Source organism: Gobius niger (assembly GCF_951799975.1).
Source record: "Gobius niger genome assembly, chromosome: 20".
In the NCBI taxonomy this organism is placed as follows: Eukaryota; Metazoa; Chordata; class Actinopteri; order Gobiiformes; family Gobiidae; genus Gobius; species Gobius niger.
In genome coordinates, this window is record NC_136871.1 from 10,228,854 (window position 1) to 10,242,928 (window position 14,075).

A 14,075-nucleotide genomic window follows, 5' to 3' on the forward strand; every position below is an offset into this window, starting at 1 on the left:
ACACCGCTGCAAATTCCTGGTTAAATAAAGCTATAAACTAAATCTAAATAACTAAACTCTAGTCTAATGTGATCCATTACAAAGCATTTGTTCATGTGCTAAACTAGGGAGGCAAAACCTGACTCGCCTGGGGTCGGCCCTGCCTCACTTCCATAGAACTAACATGCTCAGGTTTATTAGTACAAAGTCATGGAGTAAGACAGGAAGTTTTAAAGTGGCTGCAAAGACACTGCTGGCACTGGTTTGCCTCAGTTTGACGAGTCTGCTGTCAGCATTTTATGACACACAGATTTTGTGCTGAACTTTTGGCTTGTGTGTTAAGTGAGTGATTAATATTGAATGGGGTTTGTCTCTGAGTGCCCTGAGCTGTGGTTATACAGAAGCCTGTCCCTGTGGACAGATTTAAACATTGACTTTTATCATCTCAGATGAAGTCAGGCCTTGTGCAGAGTATATGAGCTCTCTCCTGATCGATCTGAACTACAAAGGCTTTGTTTACACTCCAGCTCATGGTGTCTGAATTATTAATAATATGTGTATAGTGATGGATTGTATGGAGCAAAGTCAATCAAGGAGCAGTCCTCCAAGCACGTTTGTTTGTGTTGAAAAACACATTACAAGCCAGACTTGTGAATTATTAACAGAGGAGGAAATGGATTTGAGACTCATGTGTTGTTGCCTAAAGAGCATTTTCAGAGATGGCACACACTCTACATAATTATCTACTACAAGCCTTATAAAAGTAGTCCTACAATACAAACTTAATGGGTTAGTGGCGACTGGCCAGCTGACCCAAACACAAGGCAATTGGGACTGACTCCTAGTCACTGTCTCACGATTTCAGAGCATTTTGATAATGGTCATGGAAAGTCAGGTGCATTATGGAACTTTTTATACGGAACAAAAACATGATATTTGTGGGTAATTTACCTTTTTGTGAACCAATAGAGCTCAACCGTCCAACCCACTTCCAATCACATGCAGGGATCTGGAATTAAAAATCCCATTCATATTTTGCACTTTGACTTTTTTGAAAAAATCATATTTACGTTTCTAAACGCAGACTGTAGACTAGACTTTTGCAAAGATTGGGTGGCGCTATGTGAAATCTTCAGCTTCATGCCTGGCTGGCGCAGTAGGTGGCTGGACAGGGGCTGTTGACTCCCATGGCACAGCAGTGGCCCCTCTTCAAGTTTTACCTCCTACAGACCATCCCAGACCAGAATATTTTGGGGGCGCACATGCTGCTGTTTAGATCATGTTCATGTGGTGTGAAGTTTGCCCCGCGCTCTTTCATACAGATGCCAGAGCCAGACCGTCGACATATTCCGGAGAGGGAAAGTGTTTAACTCACACAGTGGAAGAAGCTGCGAGCACTTGATAAGACGTGCGATGCTGCACGCGATGTTAATGTAAAGAAGTGAAGAGGAAGCAGCGGCCAGTCGTTGTAGTCAGTGTTGTTTGTAGCACACCACGCCTACGCCAATCCCTTTTTTTTTCTGAGCGACGCCCTCAGCCTACTGGTGAAAGCAGCGTTGTTTGTACACGAGAATCCAGCTTCGCCTTGAGCAACGCTGTTTTTGTGCCAGGCGGAAGATTGAGCCCTCATATTTTGCGCTGACATTTCTACATTTGACATAATAAGAGTTAAAAAAGAGTTAGCACATACCTGATTGATTAGCCGGCGTCATACTTTTAAACTGTTAATATTTTGTATGTATTTCAAATATAGAAATGTCAATAGAGCTCCACAGTCCCACCCACTCCCGGTCACGTGTCGAGGTCCGACACAAAAAATCTGTGTATTTTTAGCGTTGACTTTTCAATTCTGCTTATCAGCTATGTGCAAACTACCACACTTGCGCGGGTAATTTACAAGAAAGAAACAAACAATACTTGAAAATACAAAGAAATTACTTTTAGAATTTTGCATTTTATAACGTTTTAGACAAATCTTCAATTTTACCTTGTGTTTCATGTCTGTGAGTTAGCACATAGCAGATTAGCTGGCGCTGTGATGTCAAACTCTTAATAGTGCTAATAATACATGTGATTTTTTATGTTGGACCCCGACACGTGACCGGGAGTGGGCAGGACTGTTGAGCTCTATTCACCTTATTCCGCCTTGCCCACCTCGCCGCTCAAATCTGATGTTTAGTAGATTGATTTGGGTAAAACATCCAATGTTCATTTGCACCAACAAGTCAACACTGCACCGTTTCTCTGCGCGGCCTAAAAACGGCTTTGTTTTCTTGTAGTGACTGATTTTATCTGGACTTCCCCAGTCCCATGTTAACTAATAGGAGAAAAGGGGGGGGCACAATTCATGGTGGCGCCCACGCGAACTTCCGGAATGAGGTTAATGCAGAATGTGAATGGGATTTTAACTTCCGGACCCTGGCACGTGACCGGATGTGGGCGGGACTGTTGAGCTTTATGGCTGTATCATCTAATTGGCTTGTTGCACAATGTGGCTACGCTAGTTCCTCCTGAGGTAGTCCTGAGCTAAAGTTCTGGGCGCTAGCACTTCCTGTTCATATTAATTTCCATTAAGATTAGCTTAGACTCGTCCGAATCATTGTATTTCCTAGAGATTCTGTGGTGTCAGTGAGTTCCTGGTAGATGCTCACTTACCGCAGGTGAACGAGTTGTTGTACGATATAAATATTTCCGTAGAGGAGACGTCTATGTTTATAAGGATCAGTGAGTTTGTCTTGAAGCTAAAGGCTAACGTTCATTTCATGCATTATACAATTTGAAATAGTGCCTCAAACATGAACTGATCTGCATATAAACCATCTTGTCCTACTTGATTTTTTTCATCGCTATTTATTTTTATTCCATTTTTTATAGCATGTTAGCCTTTAGCTTCAAGACAAACTATCAATCCTTTATGATCACAGGTGTCTCCTCTGAACTCGTTACATCCTCCATCAAGATTTGAACACACAGTAAATGATTATCTACCAGGAACTCACTGCCCACCACGTGATCTTTAGAAAATATGATTATTATTCCAGCAGGTCTGAGCTAAATCTCTAAAGGATATGAATACAGACAGGAAGTACTCGCGCTCACAACTTCAGGTCAGAGGAACTAGCATAGCCATACCGTGCAACAAGCCAATACATCTAGGTTAGTGCTAGATCGTATGCTCCGGAGGGACGGTCTGCTGTGAGTTTGTATTGATCTATGAGTTGGTTTGTCTAAAAATACAAATAATCCTAACCCTAATCCTTAAGGTTAACCCCTTAACTCCCACCTGAACCGAGCACATTTTCTTTAGTTTGGCTTTACCCCAGTCCAAAAGCTTCTGTAAAAAAGCTGTGAAAATAGCAATAAAACAATGATGGAAATGTGACAAAAAAGTGAGAAAACATTGACAAAAAAGGGACGAAAAATTTATGAAAAAGTGGCAAAAATGTCACAAGAAATTGACAAAGAAATTGACAAAAAAATTGACGAAAAAATGACAAAAATGTGACAAAAATTTTATTACAAAAATTACGAAAAAATGACAAAAATGTGACAAAAAAATGACAAAAAATTGATAAAAAAATGGACAAAAAATGACGAAAATTTGATAAAAAAATGGACGAAAAAATGACAAAAATGTGACAAAAAATTTATAATTTTTTAATAAAAAATGTCAAAAATGTGACAAAATGTGACAAACAATGACAAAAATGTGATAAATAAGTGACAAAAAAATGGATTAAAAATTGATGAAAAAATTGACGAAAATGTGATAAAAAATTACAAAAAAGTTACAAAGATGAGTTGAATTCCCAACAAAAAAATGTTGGGAAAAAAATCTGATGACGTGAGGAAAAAGATCCTCTCGGTTCAGGCGGGAGTTAAGAGGTTAACCATTTCCCTGGCCCTAACCTTAATTTGTGTCATCATACGTTTTCACAGCAGACTGTCCCTCCGGAGCAGACGATCTAGCACTAACCATACATCTATGGGCTGTATGTTAGCATGCATCTTTACTTTCCATCACGGTGGCCTTTACAACACTCCAGGGTGAGTTGCTTTGTAGGTTGAACACCTTCCAGAAACACGAGATACGAGATCCTGGAGCATCATAGAAGTCACAGTGATGTAAATAAGGCGCCATGCCAGCCACAGGTCAAATACACACTATTTTTCCCCCACATAAAAAGTTCCATAGTGCACCTTTAAAACAGATTTTCGACATAACTCTGTGATGTTAGCCTGGGGTTCAGCCAGGGATTGTTGTTATGCATTAATATCTGTGGTCGGTACAGTACTGTCCCGCGTTGCTCCTCCCGCACGGAGAGGCGGGGTCCACATGGCTCAGGGCGACGGGCTGCAGATGCGAACGCTCTGCTCTCACATCTGCTCAGTCCCGCTCTTCAATCTCCGCCGGAGCGCGAATAATCCGGAGAAAACAGCACCGACGCTAACGTCACTTTTACCCTCGGAGTTCCCAGTCTGTTTGCAGTCGGTGTTCGGGAACGGCGCGTCGCCTACACGCCGCGTGTGCCGGACTTGAATCTGCGCTTCGGTGAGTGTTACCGAACAGATGTTTTGGCTACGACTGTTCCCATCTTCCCATAGGCTCGATGTTTTCAGAGGGTGAGCGTTTATCTGTTGCATTTCCTGTTCTGCAGCGTCTGTGGATGCTTCACTTGGATGATATTTGTTGACTATTTGAAGTTGCAATGTCCGACTGCACAATGTGGGTGTTTTATATGAAGAAGAAGTTGAATTGTGAGAAAGTTTGTCGGGATGGCTTTGTGTTTTATCTTGAGTAGGCTATAGTTTCAACAGCTTTTCATGTATTCTCTTGCAGAGTTGTGTAGCGCAGTGTATCAGTCTTGGTCAGATTAATATTTCAGCAGAACTCGCCGCTGAAAGTACAGCCGCTGATAGACTTACATTATGCATCGTTACACGGGCGTTTGTAATTGGCTGCAGCTCCGCGTCTCCATGTGTGGCAACAAGCCTCCTCTTCCACCCAGCAACTCCCCATTCCTTCTGCTGTGGTGGTTTTTCTGCCTCCGAGGGCCCTTCTCTGCAGCATCCACCGCGGTAACCATGGCAACAGCAGCCTGACCCTGGGCGCGCGTGCTGCTACGCTCGCTGCACGCTTGACCTGAATTCATCGCCGCATCAAAGCCACGCAGCCACGGCTCTGGACGAATGACCTGCCCCTCATTGTGGGCAGATGCCACAGAGCCTCTGGGTGACGAATCCAAACAAAAGTCTTTCCTGTTTTTTTGGTTTGTTTTTCTTTTTCACTGTTGTGTGTTTCATGTGGAATTAAATGGAGTTGGTAATAGGGCTGGGTACCGTTACATTTTTTTTTGATACCGGTACTTTAACGATACTTAGTTTTCGGTACCGATACTTAATTATTTTTCATTTAGAACCATAAAACTGAATAATGTTAATTTATTAATTTCCTTCTATTTAATTTATTTTACATTTGTATTAGTTGTTTAAGATGAAACTTCCTTTAACAACTGTACACTGTATATATTTCTTCAAATTTTTCCCCATTTTTTTTTTTTTCTAATTTTCCCCAAAATTACCCCCCAATTTTTTTTCTTTCTGTTTTTTTTTCCACGTGATTTCCCTTTTTGATATTTTTGATTCCCCAGATTTTTCCCAAATTTAACCCAATTTATCCCACCTTTTTTCATTTTTGTTTTTTTACTTGTCTTTCACTTTTTTTTTCTTTTTAAATTTGTACAACCAACAGCGTAAAAACGAATACAAAGATTTTATATTTCTTTTCGGTACCTGCTTTCGATACTTTTATTTTTCCGATACCGGTAGTACCTACACCTTCATTTTCGATACCGTACTGGTATCGTTTAACGGTACCCAGCCCTAGTTGGTAATGTATGGTGGCATAGTAGAAACTTATGGCTAGGGCTGGGCGATATGGACTAAAACTCATCATAAACACAATTTATCACTCTTTTTAGCCATTTTCTGGCCAAATATGAACGTATCTATCACATACAAATAAAGTCAAGTCTAAGTCGGGTCCACGTGGATGTTTATTGACAGCAGATTGTTCAGTCGAAGTGAAAAAACGGCAGTCGTGGCTAGCGTTAGCATTAGCATGATGCTAACATGAGGCACCATGTTAGCATTCTCCGTTATTTATGTATTGATGGGCTGTTGAACCACTTCGCTTCTCTGCATGTCTTTGTATCTTTATTTTGTAGAAAACTATATTCATAATTCACATTTGTTGAAGTAGTTTTTGAATAATTAGAGAACGTTTAGATTGTTCTCCAAATTGTTTCCCCCCTTAACTGTTTTAAAGGGGGGGTATTAAGCAAAATCGACTTTTTCAAGCTTTACATCATGTCATTAAGTCATTCCCTCATTAAAAACATGCCTGAAGTGTTGCCTTGGCACATTCACGTATTTTTGAGTACTCTGTAAAAACTCTGATGGCGGCCATTTTAGGGATAGCTTTGCCTGAGTCCTCCTAGGAACGCCCCCACCTCCTGGAGACGCCTCCGAGCTTTCGTCACCAGCCGAGTAACCAACCACTGCTCCTCAGCAGAACCCCCTCCCCACTGATGCCACAGACAGCGCGTGGAGGGGGCGTGTCGGAAAGGGTCAGAGGTTCTTAAAGACAGAGGCCTAGTTCAAGACATTCGCTACAGCCATTTTGAGAGAGCAATTTTATACAGGGCAGTTATTCTAATTTACTGCATTTACAGACCAACAGAAGCATAATACCCCCTCTTTAAAAAATGACCATATATTCATACATACCGATTCCAGAGATGCCGTCTGTATATATACATCCTGATATTTTTCCCCCAAAGTGAGAGCTGTGAAAGGAAATGTTAAGTCAAAGTCAAAGCCAGTGAGTAGTTTTATTGAAGAGTCACTATAAAATGTAAACATAAACACTGTACAACAAAGCTCCGTAATGTGCACATTTAAATAAAATAATATCTTAAATAAAAATGGCCTAGAAAATAAAATAGGTCAATCTTTTTATGAGGGCAGCGTTTATTAATAAAAAGATAACAAAATAAAGTGCTCAGTTTAAAATAAACCTTTTAAAAATCAGCTTAACTTAATAGCTTACATGAATTTGAAATATTCTGATATACGCGATATGGTCTAATTCCATATCTCATTTAAATCGATATATCTTAAATATCGATATATCGCCCCGCCCTACTTATGGCCTACAGTTCATTTGTGACTGCTGTGCAGACTCTGGGCTGCTGGGAAAGCCCTGTCATCTTTGTCAGGATGTGAAGTCTATGAGTGGAGGAGCAGCTGACGTTGTGAGCTCAGTCATGTGTGGAGCGACAGGATACAAGAGAACTACCATCAGATAAAATGTCAGTGACATTAAAAATAAGCCTTGGCTGAAGTGTAGCTGATGTTCTTGGACTCATCTTTATGAGCGGCTTGTGAAATGCTGTCAGTTGAGGAGTTATTGGAACATTAGGAAAAGCAGCTGCTGTGTCTCTGGCTGATAGTGAGGCCTCTCACGGCGCTGCATCGCTGTAGCTCCCTGCGGGCTCAGCTTGTTGTTGGGTTGGAGTCAGACCATGTAGGAGGGCCTATTTCTGTCCCTTCTCCAAGGAGCCTCTCGCTCTGCCTGTGCTGCTCGCCCATCTCTGTGGTGCCTCTGCACTGCTAAGCTGTACACACATTAGTGCTTTAAGTCAGGAACATGCTAAAGCCAGTGGCCATTGATTATCAGTCTATTCTGGGAGGACACTCTTGACTGGCTGCCCCGCTGTACGCTCCTCTTGAAGAGTACTTTTATATCACTTTAATATCCCCACAATATTTTACAGAAATCTATCTATTAAAACAGGACTGTATTTGTGCAAAACTACAGTAGATTTTTGCTGCTGTGAAATTAGAGTTACACAATTCTGGGAATTTTTAACCTTGGAAATTTTCCAAGGGAATTAATGAGTATTTATGGGAATCATTTTTTCTTTTTCTATTTATTGGTTTATGTGGTTGGGACAGTGCATGTTAAGGAGGAACACACCACACTGGATTGTAGCCATGGGCTAATTTGCATCCGTTGTCCCACACTCGCACTCTCAAGGACTCTCTCATTCATCGTTGCCTATTGTACATGTTTTTGTGGTAGGGGAAACCGGAGTACCTGGAGGAAACCAACGCAGACACGGGAAGAACATGCAAACTCCACATAGAACGGCTCAAACTTGGGAACTTTTTGCTGTGAAGCACGAGCGCTAAGTGCTGCACCACTGTGTATAAGTTAACAAACAAGCTAACAGGAACATATGGAAATTAACACAACTGAAGGTTGCTTCTACACAGATATAAACTGAAGCATAAACATTTGATTTCATCGTTATTTACTGAAATATCTATCACAGTGAAAAAGATGAAAAGAAATCATCCTCGCCGAATCTGACACCAGGGTTTGAAGAGGGCAGTGTGTTAGGGTGTGGCCGATACAAAGAAGCGGTTTTGGAAAAGGAATAGACTCATTCCATGTTTGTATTCATCTTGCATTTATTCATCAAGTGTGTGCTGTATTGCAATATTATACTGATTTAGGAGTCTATGATTTAGGTCTGTTTAATGCAGCTCTGTGTCAGACACAGGCTCCGTCCACTCCCCGTGCAGTAAAGGTCAGCGTCTGTCATGATCTGTCTTAGTGACAGGTGAATTTAACCAACCTCAGTGTGATAAAACAAAGTCACTTCATAAAACTTTGACATTTGTCCCACCACTCATTAGAAAGAGTATTCAGCAGAATGTAGGTTCAGGAAAGTTGTGTTTTGTTTTGACGATATGATCCTCCTCATGGGGTACGGGTTGTATCCATTAGCTTATGCAAAAATATCAGATTTTAGCATTTTGACAGTTTTTAATTTTGGAACATTCCTTAAATTTCAGTGCCAAAGTTCCCATTTCCTGCCCCTTTGCAATATGCAATTAGGTGTGGCGTGGTGCTTTATCCGAATCAAATGGAAATACTGTTGCAACTTGAAATAATCACAGTGACAATGAGATACAGTGTGAGGCATTATTTCCCACCCGTCAGCCCAGTGTGCAGTCGTTTCTGTCGGAACAGCTTTGACAATCATTTGCTTGATCCGCAGACACTTGCTCTGACAGACGGCCTGAGCAGTGGGGGGTTGACCCTGGTCGGCTCAACTGCTCAGAACAGCGGGTTTCACCCCATCTGTAATGGCTATTGTTGTACATTCCAATGGATCACATTGTTTACTTTCAGTACAGAGCGACAAATGCTGTGTTCAAGTCAAAACATTAGCAGCAGCATCAATACGTCTCTGCACAGGTAGTTTACATGTTGTACCTTTTTATCCACAACAGCGTAAACTAAGGATGATATGGAGGAAATTGTGTTGAAAATTGCGATATTTATGCTATTTATTAAACCAGCCATTCCCAAAGTCCGGGACATCGCGGCCCCTTTATAGATCTGAAAATCTCCCAGGGCCCCCAATAATAATTGTTTACTCTATTCATAGGATTGATAAACTATTTTACGGCTAAGGTTGCATGGAAAAACAACCCAAATACTGATTAAAAGTGGTGCATCTTAGCAAATAAATGTACATTTCCTTCCAAATTTCATGTTTTTTCAGTGAACTTGTTTTGCAGTCGCGCTTTGAAGGCCCCCCTGTAGTGCGGACCCCACTTTGAGAACCACTGTATTAAACCATTTCGACAGTACTTTCCGGTAACCTTCAATTAAAAAGGTAAATGTGACAAATCAAGACAAGAAAACACAACAATCAGCTAAAATGTAACTATATTTGGAAAATCCTCACTAAAAATGAACTTCTGCACATTGACCTTAGAAATGGCATTTGCTGTGGGGCTGATTTCGTTTGTTTCAATAGCTTTCAAGTCGACTTTTTAACAGCGTCTCATTGTCTGCGCCTTTGGAGCCGGAACGATCTGGCTACCCTCGAAACCATGTGAGTCCCACACAAACAATGTCATTCTCTGTCTATACCCCGACGCTCGCTCCTCTCCTGGATTGGGCTTCGGTCAATAAGGCATTAGCCGAGCAGCGTTGTCTCAGCCACATGGATCGTCAGTGGCTCTACAGAGACTCCCTTTCCCACCATCAGCGTGTTTAATACCTGCTGTGTCATTGAGGATGCACTGCACACCATGTTCATCTTCTGTGGATGCTGCAGCTGTCAGAATACGCATCAAATACAAAAGTTCCTATAAGGCAATTCTACCGGCTGTGACTGAAGTGCTCTTTCTCTCTGTAAAAGACTGCTATTCATTCATTCACATATCACATATTTTTTAAAGCAATCAAATCGACATGTCTCACATTATGTCACTGTGTTTTTGTTGTAGATGTGATGGACCAGCAGAGGGCGCTGCACTCAGGTTGCCTTGTCTCAGGGGTCCGTACGCCTCCCGTCCGCCGCAATAGTAAACTGGCCAACCTCGGGCGCATCTTCAAACCCTGGAAGTGGCGGAAAAAGAAGAACGAGAAGCTGAAGCCGGCAGCAGGTGAGTGTAGTAGTAGTAGTAGTAGTAGTAGTTTATTCGGTCAGTTCATTCCTTTATACGTAAATACATTTCCAATTCTTTGTGTACAACACGACCGAAAGGGTTTAGGCTGAAGTGAAAACTTATAACGCCTAACCCAGTTTACAGACCTCCACCAGAGAAAAACAAAAACAAAACACAAACATTAATAATAATGAACAATATCAAGTGTTAAACAGTAAAGAAATAAGCATGTATCTGAAGTTAGTAACATAAATTTCAATATTCCAACAAATATGTATACATACTTTTGTTTTAAGTTAATTTAGTTGAAACTAAATCATGTCATCATTATTATTTTTTATTTATTTTTCTTACTGAAAAACACTCTAGGTGGCGCTGTACTATTTCTGACCCGCTTCAGGGTGTCCCCGAAAGAACTTAACCAGATGTCGTTGTTGAAGCTTTATTTGCAGACGGTAGTGCACGGTTCTACAACAGGGAAAGGAAAAACATAAACATAAGTTACCGATATTAATAATAATAAACACTCTGCATAAAACTGAATATAAATGTAAATAATAAACAGTAAGATATAACATTGAAAGTACTAAAGATTAAACATAATAACAGGATCAATAACATAAGTAAGAACACTGGCCCATGTGTTGCCATGGTAACCCCAATGACGGTGCAACACCGTGCGCTGGCCCTTTAAGAGGACGTACAGAGCCATGCGGTCCTCCGCAACGCGCCGCCATTAAGGCCAAGCGCAGACCCGCACTTTCTCCACAGTTGCCTATAACTGGTTGAACTACGCTAATCTCGCACAGAACGATTACACACCAACCATGAAAAGCAGCAATAAGCTACACATTAAACTGGGCCATCTATCGGTGTGCCCGCGCTGCTAAGGCCTGTCACGGACCGCGGCCTACATGCAATAACATTAACTGTGGGAAAACACGATAAACTGCAACACATAGAAAACTTGGAAACTCCTAAATGGTACTTACGTTCTTCATATACACGCGCACCACAACCGCGGCAATAGTACCCCTGAACAGGTCTATGACTACGACACTACAACACACGTACAACACACTCGTGACTTAGGAGTCTCTCCGCTCAGTCCGTCTCGCACACTGAAAACAAGTAGCGCTGCGCTGAGCTCTGGGGAGGCCGAGGGTGGAGCTAAGCCCCTGGTTGGCTGTTACTTAAATTGTCACCTGTATCTAGGCAGCATTCGCAAAAGTGTTAGGCCTTTTTAACAGCCGCCCCCAGATTTCCTGTGGAAATCTGTAAAACAGCAAAGAGAAAAGGCCTTTATAGCCATAGTCAAGCCCCCGCTGTCATGATACCGCACTCCGGGGAACATCCTGCGGCCTTGTCTTCTCCGTGGATGAAGGCGTCTGCTATGGCGCCGCTGTCTCTCAACTCGGTGCAGCCGGTAGTGGCAGCCCAGGTCCGGCACCAGATCATCGCTGGATAGGTGCAAAGCAGCTATCTGGAGTGTTGGCTCAGGGAGGGTATACTCCGCTAGAGCCCGCTGTAGTGGCTTCTCTGCCTCTCTGTTGTTGCATTCAGCCGCCCCGTGGAAAGGAATGGCAGACTTGCTGAGGTCCATCCAAGATGCGCTGGTACTCACGTTGAGTTCAGGCGGTCCTGGACTGGTGGTGACGTGGCCGATTGGCGCTGGCATGATGTCCGGATTGTCCAAGTGGGCAGTGTATGCGTTGATAGAGCCCGCTCCTGGAATAACATGAAGAAGGGACAGCACATGAGCCGTGATGTTTGTATGTGGTGAGTTCGGCGCTCTCATGGTTGGAAGCTGGTCAGATGGGGGAGCGTGGTCTTTGGTCACAAGCTGGGATACCACAGGAAGTGGTAGGCAGCAACTGATGGCTGTACAAGCTGGCCGCTCAACAATTGGTGTAGCTTCAGCCTCAGCTACATCCTCAGTCTTTTGCTCCCCGTACTCGGCTTGTATCTCCTTTGTGATGCTGAGCTGTAAAAGCACCTGTTCTTTCGACGCGCAGAGCACAGGCGTGGGTGGAGAACACAGCAAATGGGTAGCACCGATATCGTCAGGAAGGACATCCTGGTCCTGCTGGGGCATGGAGGTAGGTTTGGGAGGGTGCCACAGGAAAGCCTCCCTGTTCAGATGCTCCTCTTGGTTGTTGTGGGGAGCGGCTGACGTCATAGTGAGTAAACACTGGGGAGCTGTGTTCCAGCGCTTTACCTTTTGGGCTGGGCCCTGCAGTGTCCAACCTAGACGGGTCCTAACGGCTGCTGGTCCACCTGGAGGACCAAGCCGCACAGGTTCAATGGGCGTGATGAGTTGGGGGTAGTCAGATCCAATGAGCAGTACAGGGTGCGCACGCTCAATTCTCTGCAGCGGCACGCCCCGGAGGTGCCCATATTTGGCCACGAGACTGTCTACTGGATGAGTGTGTTCCGCAAGTCCCAGCTCTTTAGCAGTGAAGGCCCCTTTGATGTGGTAGACCTTGTGTGGTTGAGCAGCGGGAGACAGCATAAATGACACTGCCGCCCCGTGCAGCAGCTGAAAGTCCTGCCTCACAGTCCTTAAGGGTAACTCCTCTGCCGCCCCGTGAAGGCCAAGCTCCTGAGCCGCTGAGTGCAGAAGGATCGTCCTCTCGGAGCCATCATCCAGGACAGCGAACGTTTCCAGGAACTTGTCCTCATTGCGCAGAATGACTTTGCTCACCTTCAGGAGAACGTTCCTGCTCTCTGGGGGTCGGTCGACATACAGAATCTCCTCCGCGGTGTTAAGGAGGCAGGAGTCCGACTGTCGCAGCTTGGGATCGGATATCCCCACGTTGTCTTGACTTTGGGTGTTGACATTGTGGAGAACAAGTAGATGTCGCTTGTCGCAGGTCTTGCATGTCAACTTGAGGTCGCACTCTGCAGCTCTGTGCCCTCGCCCACAGCGCCAGCACTTGTTATTGTCCTTGATCCAACTGTGCTGCTGGACTGTGGTTAGCTGGCCGAAGTTGGCACAGTTGTTGAGAGAGTGCTTCTCATTATCACAATAGGGGCAGTACTTATTCCCTTTGACCTGATTGGTAGGTGATTCGGGAGAGCCCTCTGACCCTAGTAGAATGGTGGTTGGCTTGTATGTGGGCTTAGCAGACTTCATCGGCTCCCATCGGGAGACTGTGCGAGTGCTGTACCGTGATGTGTCCACCTGCACCTGCAGCTCAAACTCCAACCAGTCCGATAGATCGTGCAGAGTGGGGATGGGCACGTCGTGGGGGTGTACGTAGCGGCGGAAACTAGCTCGTAGGTCGTGAGGCAGCTTCCCCAAGAGCCTAGAGACGTGGGAGCCGCACTCCAACTCCATTCTGCCTTTTATGCCCAGCTGCTTCAACATGCTGACCAGGGAGCGCACTTTGAGGGCAAATGTCCGGAAGGCTTTAATGTCCCCAGACATGATGCTTGGTGCCTCCATCAACTCTGCGATGCGTTGAAGTGCTAGCTGGTGGGGCTGTCCATATTGCTCATTCAGGGCATCCATGGTGTCAGAGTATGGATATGGCGAGTTGACATAGGAGTCCGCCACC

The 14,075-nt window shown here is 43.8% G+C and overlaps 1 protein-coding gene across 1 annotated transcript in view; it reads left to right on the top strand.

Moving 5' to 3' along the window:
• Positions 1-14,075, top strand: part of phactr3b (phosphatase and actin regulator 3b) — a 70,312-nt gene that overhangs the window by 7,861 nt on the left and 48,376 nt on the right. Inside the window, exon 2 of the mRNA XM_079579288.1 lies at positions 10,354-10,512. Within this exon, the coding sequence (XP_079435414.1) occupies positions 10,354-10,512 (159 nt within the window). The remainder of the gene's footprint in view (positions 1-10,353; positions 10,513-14,075) is intronic.